Below are 15,938 nucleotides of genomic sequence, written 5' to 3'. Positions count from 1 at the left end.
ATATATAAGTAGTAACTCCTCAATATATATTTAATTTCTATCATCATTTTTTGAAACCTGGAGTTGCTTTATCCTCCTTAGTTCCTGGAGTTAATCTCATTCAAACATTTTAAAATATTAGATTCTAATATAGAATAGATTATATTGTCTAACTTTTGATTTCTAACAGAAAAATCTCCTTTATACCAATGACTTCTATTTCCAAAGCCTTCTGTGATGTTGTGTCACTAAAGAGGTAAGGCGATAGAGCACCTTTCTGCAAAGCTAGCCTTATGGTGGATGCTACCACAGTAAGCAAAGATCTTGGCTAAGGGAAGTTAGGTATTAGTGTAAAATTAATAGTAACAGTAGTAACTGCCATTTATTGGATTCTACTTTTGTCAGGCACTGTGCTTTGCACACTATTTTATCTGATCCTCCCAACAAAGTGTAAGTTAGCCATCTTCCCTGTCTTACAGATGATGAGGCAGAGACTTGGTCCAGTTAAGTGTTCCAGAAGTACAAAGCTAGGTGTTAGTGGACCTGGGATTTTAAATGCTGATTTCTCTGATTTCAACCCCAGAATACTCTCCATTTTGCTACATTTCCCTTGTAAGATATGGATCAGTTATTGACGTAGAGAGCTGTATTCATTTTCAGTATGCCAAACAAATGCCTTTTACGAGAGAAAAATTCAGAGAAAGCTAGTCAGTAGTTCTGTTAATAAATTAACATTTCTATGAGTTAATAAAAAGATTCTAGTAGGAATAAGCATTGAAAGAATTTTCTGTTTTAAGTACCATGTTCTTCAGTTAGTTCTTCTATTTTTTAACATTTAGGTGATTGTAGGGATCACCATCTAACTTTGTTGGCACAGATTCCTCACATTCTTAGGAAGGTAGAGCTGACTAGAGGGGTTAACGTTTACTATAACCTCTTACGTTATTAAGGTCTGAATGGCTAAAATTATTTTTTTTTAAGTTCCATAGCTACTAACTGGCAGGCCTAAGACTAGACCTTAAGTTACCTGCATCTGAGCAATCCAGTATTTTTTACACTAATAATTCTTAAATTTTATCCTTCTCCATCTCTTTCCTTATTCCTGAAGATTCCTGAAATTTCTCTTACTTCCCCTTTCAGAAAATCCCACATCATCTGTCCGAGATATTTAGGACTAGGAAAACATAAAAGAAACAAATACCAGGTTTTGTTTTCTTTTGTTTTGTTTTTTTCCCAGAAGGAGTATGTATCTCAGATTGCCAAGGAAAGAAAAGTTTGTGAGGAAAATTAGCTATACTTCCTACCAAGGTGGAAAAATCTGTTTTGTTAGTTTCAGTGATTGGGTCCTCCAAATGCCCCTGTGGTCTGAAATCCATTAAGTTGCTATTTAACTAAAATTCCTGGGTATGCCCCAGGTTTTGCCATATCCCTAGATTACGTGAATGGTTATTGGCAAGTTACTAATCATTCATGTGTTTATTTAACAAGTATTTATTGAATATCTACTATTAGCAGCATATTAGATATTAGAGACATAAATGAAAATGCATATACTTGCGTAGAAAAAGGAACATCTCCATCTGTCCAGAGGAATTGGTAGGCTTACCCAAGGAAGCAACACTAAATTGAGACTTAAAAGTGAAGGAAAGGGGAGGAGGTTTCAAGCCGAGGGAATACCAAGATTTGGAACATGCCAGGGCAGAGGGTGGTAGGCAGTAGACAGTTCTTGAGGCAAGAACATGCATTTTGTTCAGAAACTTACTTAGTCACAAAAAAACATATTAAGTGTCTGATGTTAGAGGTATAGTAGTAAACAAAGTAAAACAAGTTCTTGCTTAAACAGACCAATGTTATAGTCTGCAAAAGAATTCAGATAAGGAAAATGACATTATTATATTGTATAGTGACCCTTCAGATTAAAAAATGTACAGATTGCTATTTGAGCACATAGGAAAGGCATCAGCTTAATTCGGTAGGTCCAGGAGAAAGGGATAGTTAAAATGATATCTGAAGGATTAGTAGGATTAGTCAGGCAGAAAGGATGGCATTCAAATAGAGTGGCCCAGTTAGGATAACCAGGTGCAAAGGCTCAAAGGTAAGGGAGAACATGAACTGGAAGATATACTGGAATGTATTGGGTAGGAGGGATTGGAAGGGGATAAAGCTGAGGAGGTAAGCAGAGGCCAGACTCTGATGAATCTTGTAGGTCAGATTATTCAGTCTGGACTTGATCCTAAAAGTAATGGTAAGGCATTAAAAAGTTTTAAGTAAAAGCATGCATTGCATGATCAGTTTTGCATTTTAGAACTATCGCTCTGGCCACAATGTGGAATGGGTTAAATGAGGAGCAAGACTGGAGGAGAGTCAGGGAAACCAGAGACCAGAGAAGAGATCCTTGTGTCTTGAACCAGAAAAGAGGTACTGTAGGTGGAGGAAAGTGAAATACGGAGCTCTGAGAATGTAAATTTAAAATTACTAGTAGGAGAGAGACTAGAGTTAAGGATGACTATAAGGTTTTTGCCTGAGTGACTTAATGAATATTTAAAAGAAAAAGAATGCTCTAAGAGGCACTGCAACAGGGAATACTAGAAAAGAAGGTAGTTAAGAAAATAATGAATTCACTTTCGGACACATTTACTTTGAAATTCTTGTGGAATAATAAGTGAAGATGGAATTATAAGCCTGAATCTCTTGAGAAGGGTCTAGGATAGATGTAATTTGTAAGTAATCGAAATGTAGATGAATAAATGAGATTGTGATAATATGTTAAATTAGAAAAGTTTGTAAACTCTAAAGCACATACCAATGATAATTTTTATTAGTAACATATTAACTAATGAAAATGTATACTCTGGACTTCAAAATGGTACTGTTTCATTTTCAATAAGTTAGTTGTATGATATACGTTGAATTCCTAATCATCAAAGGCATATAAATATGCAGTGCAGTATTCTCATTTATCATGTGATTAGTAATTAGCAGTACAGATGTTTAATTATAATTTCATACCTGAAGCATAGGAATGATAATAGTTATCTTTATTGTCATCAAATAAATGTTTCATATGATTAATATCATTCCTAGGTAATGTGGCATTTTCTTTTATTACAGCTTTTGATTGGCTTTGAATCTGGAACAGTAGTGTTATGGGACCTCAAATCAAAGAAAGCCGACTACAGATACACATACGATGAGGTAATAACATTATTTTTGCTAATCAAAAGCTGTTGTCATTTTTTCAGCTTAGAATGGCTTCTCTAAGAACTTAATTCGTAATTTTTGTTTAGGCAGCCTTTGTAATTGCAATAATACATGATTTTTTGTATATATATAAAATAATATAGTCACATAGCCCAAAAGATACAAAAAACCCTTTCCAGCTGTCATTTGGCCATCCAGTTCCCTTACCTCGAGTACCAGTGTTAGTTTCTCATGTATTCTTACAGAGGTATTTTCTTCATTTATAAGAAAATTAATAAATACATGCTATTTTTAAATTTTATACAAATGGTAGTATACTGTAAGTATTTGTAGTTTTCTTGCTTTAAGATCCAAATAAAGATTGTAATTATATATCGTAATATATGTTTTTTTTAATCCTCAGATTTTCTATAGTTTGGATGGTATTCTGAGGCTTGATCAAATCAGGGTTCACTTTTCATTTTTAGCAAGTCTCTTTCATAGATGATGCTGATGCTTTTCTGCCAGGTTGACTGTTAATTTCTGTTTGTGATATTAGCAACCAGTGATGTTCATGTTCTAGATCTTTTAGTGTGTAGTTGTTGCAAAATACGGAAGTTCTAATTTTATAATTCCTTCTCTGTTATCTGGGATGCTTTAGTAAAGAGTAACTTTTATCTACTCTTATATAGTAGTACATTTTGGATAGGAACAACAAAATAAATGCTTGATTCTTTTCTTTTATTTCAGTATTTACTATAAAGGAGTTGTTCTCTAGTGATCTCAGTGATGGGGAATTTGTTCTTATTTTCCATTTCACTGTGTACTCAAAGATTTAAACATTTTATATGCTTCAATACATTGAAGTTATTATCCTTATTGATTTTCAAATTGTCCCGTCTTTGGTCAATGAATCTCTTCCAGTTGGTTCCTGAGTCCTTTGGTGATAATAGTCTTGGATAGCTTCTTTGCCATCTGTTATAATGAAATATGCCTATTAATCTTGTATGTTTCTGTCCCACACTTAGAATATCTTTTTCCATGAAACTGGGTTCTTTCGATGTGAAATGGTATCTGGTGACCATAATTTGGGTACCAGCAGTGTTTACAATTTCTATTCAGTGGATAAATCTAGGAAATGTGTAATTGATTTTGTTTGTTTGTTTTTAAGAAATATGTGTTCATATTGATGCTTTCAGATACTCAAACAGCAGACTGCATTGAGTAGCTTTAGCAATACTTGGAATACTTGGTAAATGTCTGCATACTATCTTTGTAAGCTTGACTGAAAGAGGAGTTCCTTTGTTTTTATACCTGTATGCTTTTTGTATTCAAAGCTTTTCTGTTGGTATTCTGTGACTCACCAATCAAAATCTTGAGATTATTTTAAAAGAATATTTTTAATAAAGAGTTCTTATCATTTCTCTGGAAGCTTTATAGCCTGTAAAACTGTTTTCTCTGTCAAAATGAAAGCACATTTTAAAAATGGACTTTTTTTGTTTTTGCCTTTGTAATTTAATCTTTGCTTGTAATCTTTGCTTTAGGAGTCACAGGGAGTGGCTTTACCCTCCCACCTTAAATACACTGAAAAAATATATGAAAGAACAGTTTGTAGAAATTAGCAGGTAGTGTAGAGTAGGGATTCCTTAGAGAGGGGAAGCAAGATGAGCCTTTCAGTTGCCTTCGCTTAGAGATTTTCCAGGTCTCAGTCCATGAAGGAGGAATCTAGATGGAAGCCCAGCAGTCTCCCTAAGTTGAGGGGACAGAGTTGGGAAATGGGAGAGGCTATCCACAGCTCATAAAACAGGGTGATAGAGAACTGCCTAGAGAGAGAGTTTTGAAAATCAGTGAAGAGCCGTTCACCCCAAGTCTTCAGTTGAATACTGGTTAGTTCATGGTTGTGAAAAAGGTTTGGAAAAGATCCATTGGAAAGGGGTAAGTAGAACAATTCTCATAGCATACACAGAACTGAGAGTAGTTCACATTCCTAACAGAGTGGAGAAACCTTGTAATGGACAGACCATCAGGAAGAGTACTCAGAAAGTGGTATTGCCTTAGTAGTGGGGCCAAACTAGCTCTGTGTTAAAGACTGGCTTAGCTGGCCTAACAAAGCTCAAAAGCTCAAAAGAAAGCCTGCAAAGTCCAAGTTGTTTCCAGGTAACTACATCCCAGAAAAAAAGGCTCAAAATATTTATAAGAGTATAATAGCCTACTGTAAATTTCATAATGACCAGTATCCAAATGAAAATCTATGAGGCATGCAAAGCCAGAAAACATGCAAAATGAGAAGAAAATGCAATCAGTAGAAATAGACTCAGAAATCATATAGATGAATTAATAGACAAGAATATTAAAACAAATATTAAATAGACTCATATGCTCTAAAAGGTAAATGAAAGTTGTTGAAGAAAGTTGACGAAAGACATATGAGGCTTCAAAAACACAAGTGGAATGAGTTTCTGAGATGAAAAATGTCTGAGAGGAAAAATACTCTGGATGGGTTTACCAAAAGATTTGGAATTGCAGAAGAAAAACTTGATTAACATGAAGACATAAGGCAGTAGAAACTGATCAACATTAAAGATGGGCAAAGAATGAGCAGAACGTTAGTGAACTGTGGTACATCATCAAGAAGACTAATGTATGTGCAGTAGGAGTCCCAGAAGGGAGCATGTGGACAGAAAATATATTTGAAGAAATAATGACCCAGAGTTTACCAAATTTGATGAAAACTTTAAACCCTATAAACTTACAGAATATATAGAGGAGTTCCCCTCGTAGCTCAGTGGTTAACAAATCCGACTAGGAACCACGAAGTTGTGGGTTCGTTTCCTGGCCTGGCTCGGTGGGTTAAGGATCTGGCGTTGCCAGGAGCTGTGGTGTAGGTCGCAGACACGGCTTGGATCTGGCGTTGCTGTGGCTCTGGCCTAGGCCAGCAGCTATAGCTCCAATTAGACGCCTAGCCTGGGGACCTCCATATGCTGCAGGTGCAGCCCGAAAAAGCAAAAAAAAAAGAATATATAGATATCTTCAGTTCCGTGAACTCAAAGCAGGGGAAGACTACAAATAAGCACATCACATATTGCAGTTGATTAAAACTATTACCTAGTTAAAGAGAAAAATCTTTAGATTTTTTTCTCCAGAGGTTGGAGAGGAAGCAGGCAACACATTACAGAAGAGCAGAGATTAAAATGACAGCACATGGTTTCCTTAGAAACAATGCAAGCCAGAACAGTATTGAATAATACTTTTATAGTTCTGAAAGTAAAAACTGTCAACCTAGAATTATATCCAGCAAAAATATCTTTTCAAAAACAAAACAAACATGTTTATACACATAAAAAACTCAAAGAATTCATCATTTGCAGACTTTCACTACAAGACATGCTTTAGACTTCTGTTAAGAAGTCTTTCATGCAGAAGGGAAATGATATGAGATGGATATTTGTATCTACTCAAAGGAATGAAGGACACCAGAATGGCAGCTATATAGGTAGATATAAAGGCCTACTATTTTTTAATCTTGTAATTAATATTCAAGGCAAACATCATAAAAATGCATTGTAGGGTTTATGACAGATGTAGAATTAAAATATAAATGATAACACAAAGCAAAGGTCAGGAGAGAGAATGTTGTTGGTTGATAAGGATAACAGGGAGTTCCTGTTGTGGCACAGTGGATTACGAACCAGACATAGTGTCTGTGAGGATGTGGGTTCAGTCCCTAGCCCCACTCAGTGGGTTAAGGATCTGGCATTGCCTCAAGCTGTGGCATAGGTCGGAGATGCTGTTCAGGCCTGGTGTTGCCATGGCTATGGCGTAGACCAGATATGCAGCTCCAATTCAACCCCTAGCCTGGGAACTTCCATCAGACACAGGAGCGGCCATTTAAAACAAACAAAAAAGGAATAACAGCGTTATTATGCTGTACTGTGCATAAAGTGACATACTATAATAACTGAAGGTGTACTACAGTAAGGTGGACATGTATTGCACATTCTAAAGGGACTATCAAAGCAACAACAATAGTAAGTCAAAGAGGAAATAAAATGAAGTTTTAAAATGTTTCACCAAAGGAAGGCAGGAGAAAAGGGAAAAAGGAAACAAAGAGTAGATGGAAGAAATAGGGGAAAAAAATAGCAATATGGTATATTTAAATGTAGCTGTGTCAACAGTCATATTAAATGTAAATGGTTTAAGTATCCCAGTTAAAAGGCAGAGATAGTCAAATTGTATTAAAAAGCAAGGTCCAACTATATGCTATCTATAAGAAACCCACTTTAAATATAAAGACATAGATGTTTTAGAAAAAAAAACAGATGGAAAAAGTAATGTTAGGAGTAATCAAAAGACTACTGAAATGGCTAGATCAGAGTAAATAAATATCAGAGCACCCCAGTCAACTATACAATATACATTCTTTTCAAGTACATGCAGAACATTTGATGAAGACAAATTGTATTTTGCACCATAAAATCAATCTCAATGAATTTTAAAAATTGAAATTATAGGGACTTCCATCATGGTGCAGCGGAAATGAATCCGACTAGGAGCCATGAGGTTGCAGGTTTGATCCCTGGAATCGCTCAGTGGGTCAAGGGTCTGGCGTAGCCGTGAGCTGTGGTAATAATCGCAGATGTGGCGTGGATCTGGCATTGCTGTGGCTGTGCCATAGGCTGGCGGCTACAGCTCTGATTAGACCCCTAGCCTGGGAACCTCTATATGCCATGGGTACAGCCCTAAAAAGACAAAAAAATAAAATAAAAATTGAAATTATAAAAAAATGTTCTTTCTTTGTAATGGAATTAAATTAGAAATCAATAGTAAAAAGATAAGAGGAGCTCCTGTTGTAGCTCAGCATGTTATGAACCTAACTAGTATCCATGAGGATGTGGGTTTGATCGATCTCTGGCCTTGCTCAGTGGGTTAAGGATCTGGCATTGGGGTTAGCAGTGGTGTGGGTCGCAGATGCGGCTTGGATCCGGTGTTTGTGGGTGTGGTGTACACCGGCAACTGCAGCTCTGATTCGACCCCCTAGCCTGGGAACTTATGTCTCAAGTGTGGCCCTAAAAAAAGAAACAGCAAACAAAAAAAAATTGTAAATAAAAATAATAAAAAGGTAGATAGAAAGTCATGAATATTTAAAAGTAAACAACATAACTTTTAGATGACGCATGGGTCAAAGAAGATATAAAAGAAAAATGAGGAATTTTTTTTTTTCTTTTTAGGGCTGCATCTGCAGCATATGGAAGTTCCTAGGCTGAAGGCTGGACTGGAGCTGTAGCTGTAGCCCTATGCCACAGCCATAGCAACACTGGATCTAAGCTGCATATGCGATACAGCAGCTTGTGGCAATGCAGGATCCTTAACCCACTGAGTGAGAGCAGGCATTGAACCCATATCGTAACGAAGACTATATAGGGTTCTTAACCCACTGAGCTACAATGGAAACTCTAGGAAATAATTTGAACTGAAAAAAAAAATTATGACATATTGAAGTCTATGAAATGCTACTAGACCATTCATTATAGCACTAAATATTAGAAAACAAGAAAAGTCTCTAATCAATGTCCTCAGCTTTCTCCATAAAAAAAGAAAAAGAGTAGATTAAACCCAGAGTGAACTGAAGAATTGAAATAATGACAGAAATAAGAAGAAGAAGAAATTAATGAAATAGATAACAGAAAAAGTTAACTATTTTATGAAGATTAATAAAATCGATAAATATGTAGCCAAAGGGATAAGAAAAAAGAGAAAAAGAAACAGATTACCCATACCAGGCATGAGAAAGGAGATATGACTTTAATTTCTAAATACAAAGAGAATAATAAGGATATATGTACAACTTAATACCAAAAAATTCAACCACGTTGATGAAATAGACAAATTCCTTGAGAGAGACTACATTCCTTGAAAGTACCAAAGCTCACTCTAGAAGAAATAGTTAACCTGCGTTGCTCTATATTTACTACAAACATTTTTAATGAAAATATTACCCGCAAAGAAAATTCCAGGCTTAGAAGACTCGCTGGTGAATTTTACCAAATAATACCCATGGTACCCAAATTCTCCCAATTATAAGAGAAGGATACACTTCCCGACTCATCCTGTGAAACTACCGTTATCTTCATAACAAATCCAGACAAAAAAAAAATGACAAGAAAACCACAGACTAATGAATGGAGATGCAGCAGAGATGCAAATTCATAACATTTATTCTTTAATAAATTAGTCTTTATTCTACAGAAAAAAATTCTGTAAATATTAATATACGGTTAATCCTTGAACAGTGGTGGTTAGGGGTACCAACCTGCCACCAGAAAAAAAATCCACATATAACAGAGTCAGCCATCCATATACTCCATTCCTCTGTATCCATGGTTCTATAACCATGGATTCAACCAACCACATGTTGTTTGGCACTGTAATGTATATTATTAAAACCAAATCTGCATATGCGGGCCTGCATGATTGAAACTCCTGTTGTTAAAGAACAGCAGAGTCAACTGTATTTGTAGTATAAATATACTTACATAGTATATACTGATACTACTTTAAAGTATAATATACTATATATACATATACCTGCATGTACATATACATGGCTAATACATATATAGTATTACACTTCATGATATTAGACTATTAGAAAAAAATAGATCTTTTATCAAGGTGAATTTGTATTTTAAAAATTGAGAAATGGGAAAATTATGCATGTTTATTGCATGTAAAAGTTCACATTTGGTGATTTCTTCTGTGGGGTATTTTCTGTTATTTGTTTTTCTGTGTTATCCAGAAAAAGTATGAACTACTGGTCCCTATAATTAGTATTTATTTTCAGAATGCTTAATAATTTAAATGTCTTAAAAATATACTTTTAAACAAAGATGTATTTTTTTAGCAAGTTAGAAATGTTCATTTTTGCTACACAATATATATTTATGTACCAGTATACATTTATATATATATGATTAGAATTTTTATTTATAATTTCCAGACACTGTGAACCTCTCATGTTTCCTTCATCAGTTAAAAAAATAATCAAATAGCTTTGGGTACAGCTTCTTAGCACTACTTATATTTTAGAGAAATAATTTCATCTGTTAAGTTTACTGAGGAATTGCTTATTTTAAGATTGAGTTTATGGAATGTCCTGTGTATATTTTGCAATAAATTTATTACTGTTTTAAGATTTTATTTAGAATTTTGTTAGAGATATTTTGACCCTAAAACATTGTTTTAAATATTAGCATTTAAAAGTACAGCTGATTGTCTGTATTATCATTTAAATTTTAAAATATGATTCATAATTTTATTTAATTTAAATTTATAAGCATATGAGGAACCCAAATGGGTATCGAATAAGGTGATAGTAAATGATGACTTTGTATATGAGTGAAACTCTTTATCTTGTATGGCCACACCTGTGGCATATGGAAATTCCTGGGCCAGGGGTTCAGCTGAGCCGCAGCTGTGGCAACACTGGGCCCCTTAACCCACTGCACCAGGCCAGTGTTGAACCTGCACCTCTGCAGGGACTTCAGCCGCTAGTGTTAGATTCTTAACCCACTCTGCCATAGCAGGAACTCCTATAAGTGAAACTCTTAAATTGCAGTTACATGGTTTTTGTGCACTATGTGCACTCTGCAGTTTAGACTTTCCAGTAGTATAGCTTTTAGAGTCCGCTGACCATTAAGAACAAGAAGTGTATCAACTTATGTAGAAAAAAAACTATTTTAAAGAGAAACTAGGAGAGTGATTTAAAAAAAAATTACAGACAAAATTTAAATATGTTAGAATAAAAAAATCGAAGGGTTACATACTTTTGTCATGTAAAAATATTTTTCGTAAACATTGGCATGAATGTATCTTTTGGAATTAATGTTTTCGTGTATTTTTTTGGATATATACCCAGGAGTGGAATTGGTGGATCATATGGTAGCTGTTCTTAGGTTTTTGAGAAACCTCCATACTGTTTTCCACACTTCTGCACCAGTTTGCATTTCTCTGAAGCAGTGTGCAAAGGCTCCCTTTTCTCCACATTCTCACCAACATCTATTATTTGTGTTCTTTTTGATGATAGGCATTCTGACAGTTGTGAGGTGATATCTCATTGTGGTTTTGATTTGCATGTCCCTGATTAGTGATGTTGAGCATCTTTTCATGTGCCAAATGCAATAACCAAATAACCCCTTATCGACATAGTTTGCAAATACCTGCTCTTATTCTGTAGGATGTCTTTTGTTTATGATTTCCTTTAGTGTGCAAAAGCTTTTAAGTTTAATTGGATCCTACTTGTTTGTTTTTGTCTTTATTTCCATTACTCTAGGAGTAGATTCAAAAACATAGTGCTGTGACTTATGTTGAAGGGTGTTCTGCTTGTTTTCCTCTAGGAGTTTTTTGGTATCTGGTTTTTGACGTTTAGATCTCTAATCCATTTTGAGTTTATTTTTGTATATTGTGTTAGAGAATGTTTTTATTTCATTCTTTTACATGTAGCTGTCCAGTTTTCCCAGCACCGTGTATTGAAGAAACTATCTTTTCTACTTGAATATTCTTGTTTCCTTGTCATAGATTAATTGACCATGGGTGCATGGGTTTATTTCTAGGCTCTCTTTCCTGTTCCATTGATCTGTGTCTTTTTTTTTTTTTTAAGTACCATACTGTTTTGATGACTGTAGTTTTATAGTGTAGTTTGAAGTCAGGGATTGTGATTCCTCCAGCTTTGTTCTTTCTCATGATTGTTTTGGCTATTTAAGGTCTTTTATGTTTCCATATAAAATTTTAAAATTATTTGTTCTGTAAAAAATGCCATTGGTAATGTGATAGCAATTACATTGAATCTGTAGATTGTCTTGGGTAGTATGGTCATTTTAACAATATTGAGTCTTCCAATCCAAGAACATGGTATATCTTTCCACCTGTTTGTGTCATCTTTAATTTCTTTCATCAGCATCTTACAGTTTTTGGAATAAGGTCTTTTGGCTCCTTAGGTATGTTTATTCCTAAGTATTTTGTTTTTTTTTGATGCAGTGGTAAATGGAATTGTTTGCTTAAAAGGTGCATGCACCTCAGAGTTTGTAGCAGCATTATTTACAATTGCTAAGATATGGAAGCAACCTAAGCATTCATTAACAGATGAATGGATAAATAAGATGTGATATATATACAAGGGAATATTACTCAGCCACAAAGAATGAAATTTTATCATTTGCAGCAAAATGGATGGACTTGGAGGGCATTATACTAAGTGGAATAAGTCAATCAAAGACAAATACTGTATGTATTTGTGGAATCTAAAAAGTACAAATCAGTGACTATAACAAAAAAGAAGCAGATTCACAGAACAAACTAGTGTTTACTAGTGGAGAGCAGAGGAAAGGAACAGTATAGGAATAGGGCAGTGGGGGACATGAGCTATTAGATGTGACATAGGCTCAAGGATGTATTGTCCAACACAGGGAATATAGCCAATATTTTGTAATAACTGAATGCAAAGTAATCTTTAAAAGTTATATACAAATTTTTTAAAAATTTAAATACAAAGTTTAAAATGAAAAAATATTTTTCAGATAGTTTGTCTCAGACATATAAAATAAATTTTCACATTTTAAAAATCACCTTGATAATTACTGTGAGAAATAGATAACGTGTCTTGAACCTCAATCTGAGGTATTTTTAATTGACCTTAATTCCAACCCTACATTTTTGTCTTCTTAGAATTTTAGTTAATTTTAAAAATGTGTACTAATCTGTCAATGCAACTAGTTTTCCCAATGGAATTGGTTATAATTACTTAATAATTTATGTTTAGTTATCATTTATTCTAAGAAACTGTAAGGATACATTTTGTTTGCCTGAACTTGTCAACGATACATATGTCACTATTACATTATCCTTATGCTTACTTAAGGAGTTAAAAAAAAAATTAAATAGTGTCAAAACCAAATTAAATCTCATTTTCATGAGAGGAGGACTAAATTAATTATGGGAATTGGAGGTTAATGTATTGACTTCAGTTTTGGAAATAAGAAAAGGTTTAAAGTGAAAATTAATTATATTACCAATTATGAAAAACTTAGTGTTTAAATAAATTTATATCTTTGAAAATGAAATTCTCCACTCCTCTTCTATAGGCTATCCACTCTGTTGCTTGGCATCATGAAGGAAAACAATTTATTTGCAGCCATTCAGATGGCACCTTGACTATATGGAACGTGAGGTCCCCTGCTAAGCCTGTACAGACGATAACTCCACATGGTAAGAATCTATCCCTTTTAAACAGTACCTAAATTGTGATGGACAGGAAACTGCTTTTGAGTTTGCACTTGGATTTGTCTGTTTTTAATAATAAGGATCAGTTTTCTTGTTTTTGAATTTAAAATATTTACACGTAATAGAAATAATTTGTTACAACTATATAAATTAAATCTTAACTGTATTTGCAGTTCAAATTGCAAACTATAGTTTGGAGAAAATGAAAGTTACATAATCTTCTGAATATTGTTTCTCCAGTCATCCAAAAAGTAGATAATTTTGTGAGTGATATGACTGACTTTAAGCTTTTGTCATCTTAAAGTTGTCAGTTGCAAAATGTTAATGTATATTTAATATGTATTGAAACACATATACAAAAGTATTATGTTCGGGATCCCCAAAATGACCCCAGATTTGATTCACTAGGAAGACTCATTGGACTCAGGAAAAAGATGCTAAGCAAAATCAGCAAAGGGAAAAGGCACATGGGGTGCAATCTGGAGGAAGCCCAGCATAAGCTTCCAACAGTCTTCCTCCACTGGAGTTGCACTGGACGTGCTTAATTCCTCTAGCAGGTAGTTATTACCATCTGTGTGAAACGTTTTCTCCCAGGGAAGCTCACCTGAGCCTAGCAGTCCGGAGTTTGTATTGGCATCAGTCCAGAGGCACCCTCTACTTTAACATGTACCAAGATTTCAGATGCTGAGAAAGAAAGCAGAGATTCATCATAAACCACATTTTGTACAAATAGCTGAGGTCCAGTGACTGTAGCACCCTTATCAGTCTGGGAATGGTGGAAGCCATCTCAAAAGTACAAAGTTTTTAATTTGACTGTTCATTTTCTACATTGCAGTAATTCAGAAAGTACTAATTTTTTAAAAGGGGGTATTCATATTTTAAAGCAAGCGAAACATTAGCAATAGCTACAAAAGTACTTTTTAGTATGCTGCTGATTTAAAAAAACAGTTTTATTCCCTCAACTTGCTGGTTAAGGATCTCTCAGGCTAGAATTGGGAGAATGCAGATTAATACAGAATTTGTAGTATTTAGCCAAAAAAGGGTAACCTATTAAAATTATTTGCTTTTACAAACAAAACAAAGGATATTTGATTTAATTTTTTTTTCAAATTTAGAATCCAAACAAAATGTAAAGGTACATTTTTTTTTCTGTGGCAGGTGTTAAAAAGTAGGATGGCATCTGTTGCACAGTATAGCAGCCTAAAAATGTAGGTTATCAAATATACTATAAAATGTGAATTATTTTATTTATAAAGTATGAATTATTTTCAGCAGTAGTAATGCGATAGCTACCTACCAACGTTGAGTTTGTGTTGATGGCTGAGTTCAGTGGCAAAACTAAGTGCATTTTTTTGTGCATTATGGCACAAAAATGTTTTTTTCATTTGATAACAAGGTTATATATTCCACATATACATACACCATATTTTTGGTGTACTAAATGTCTGTTCTGATGGATTGAAATGTAGGAATTTTTCTCATCACTGTTATGTCTCTTGCTTTTGCTTTATAAGCAGTTATGATAAATTTTGGTTTTTTTCATATCTAAACCTGTATAATAGTCAAGTATTGAAAAATGTTTATAAGCATTACTTTGATAGCCAGGAACTGATTGTACTTTTATTTATTCATTCAGCAAGTATAAGTTCTACTATGTGATAGGCGTCATTCTACACCCTGGATCAAATAAGCAAAATGTTAAGTGAAAGTACCTGAAAACTATGACATGCTCTACATATGTGATTATAGTAAATATAAATTAGAATATAGTATTTTCTTGATAGGATAGGACCAAAATATTTTTAGATTAGAATAGTATTCCCCAAAATATATTTTACAGTACTGATTTTTCCTATGTTAATAAGTTTTTTGGTCCAAGAAGTTTTAGAAACGCAGAATTAAAGTTGAACATTTTCTTTACTGAAGGGTTTCTTAATATTTGATGTACACTATGATTCTCTGAGAGATTCATATATATGTGTGTGTGTGTGTGTGTGTGTATATATATGTATGTGTGTATATATATATATATATGATTGACCCTTGAACAGCATAAAGGGTTAGGGGCAAGGACAGTCACCGCTGCCTAGTAGAAAATCTCCATATAGTCAGTCCTTGGTATCTGTGGTTTTGTATCTATGTATTCAGTCAACCGCAGATCACATAGTACTCTAGGATTTACTATTAAAAAATACTCATGCAGGAGTTCCCATTGCAGCCAAGTGGTAACAAACCTGACTAGTCTCCATGAGGATGTGGGTTTGATCCCTGGCCTCGCTTACTGGGTTAAGGATCTGGAGTTGCCATGAGCTGTGGTGTAGGTCACAGATGTAGCTCGGGGATCCTGCGTTGCCGTGGCTGAGGCATAGGCTGGCATCTGCGGCTCAGATCCAACCCTAGCCTAGGAACTTCCATATGTTTCAGGTGAGGCCCTAAAAAGCAAAAAAAAAAAAAAAAAAAAAAAAGAAAAAGAAAGAAAGAAAGAAAAATATTCATGCATAAGT

General features: G+C 34.4%; 1 protein-coding gene across 3 annotated transcripts in view; it reads left to right on the top strand.

Annotated features, from left to right (window-relative positions):
- Positions 1-15,938, top strand: part of STXBP5 (syntaxin binding protein 5) — a 170,945-nt gene that overhangs the window by 54,134 nt on the left and 100,873 nt on the right. For all 3 annotated transcript variants that reach the window (XR_007133504.1, XM_047769986.1, XM_047769988.1), the window contains exons 7-8: positions 3,091-3,174; positions 13,296-13,419. Coding sequence is in view for 2 of the 3 variants with exons in the window: in XM_047769986.1 (XP_047625942.1) it covers positions 3,091-3,174; positions 13,296-13,419 (208 nt within the window). In the remaining variant the exon portion in view is untranslated. The remainder of the gene's footprint in view (positions 1-3,090; positions 3,175-13,295; positions 13,420-15,938) is intronic.

This window comes from Phacochoerus africanus, chromosome 2 (genome assembly GCF_016906955.1).
Source record: "Phacochoerus africanus isolate WHEZ1 chromosome 2, ROS_Pafr_v1, whole genome shotgun sequence".
Taxonomy (NCBI): Eukaryota; Metazoa; Chordata; class Mammalia; order Artiodactyla; family Suidae; genus Phacochoerus; species Phacochoerus africanus.
Note: the sequence above shows the minus strand (reverse complement) of the source record. Positions and strands in the feature narration are given on the sequence as shown.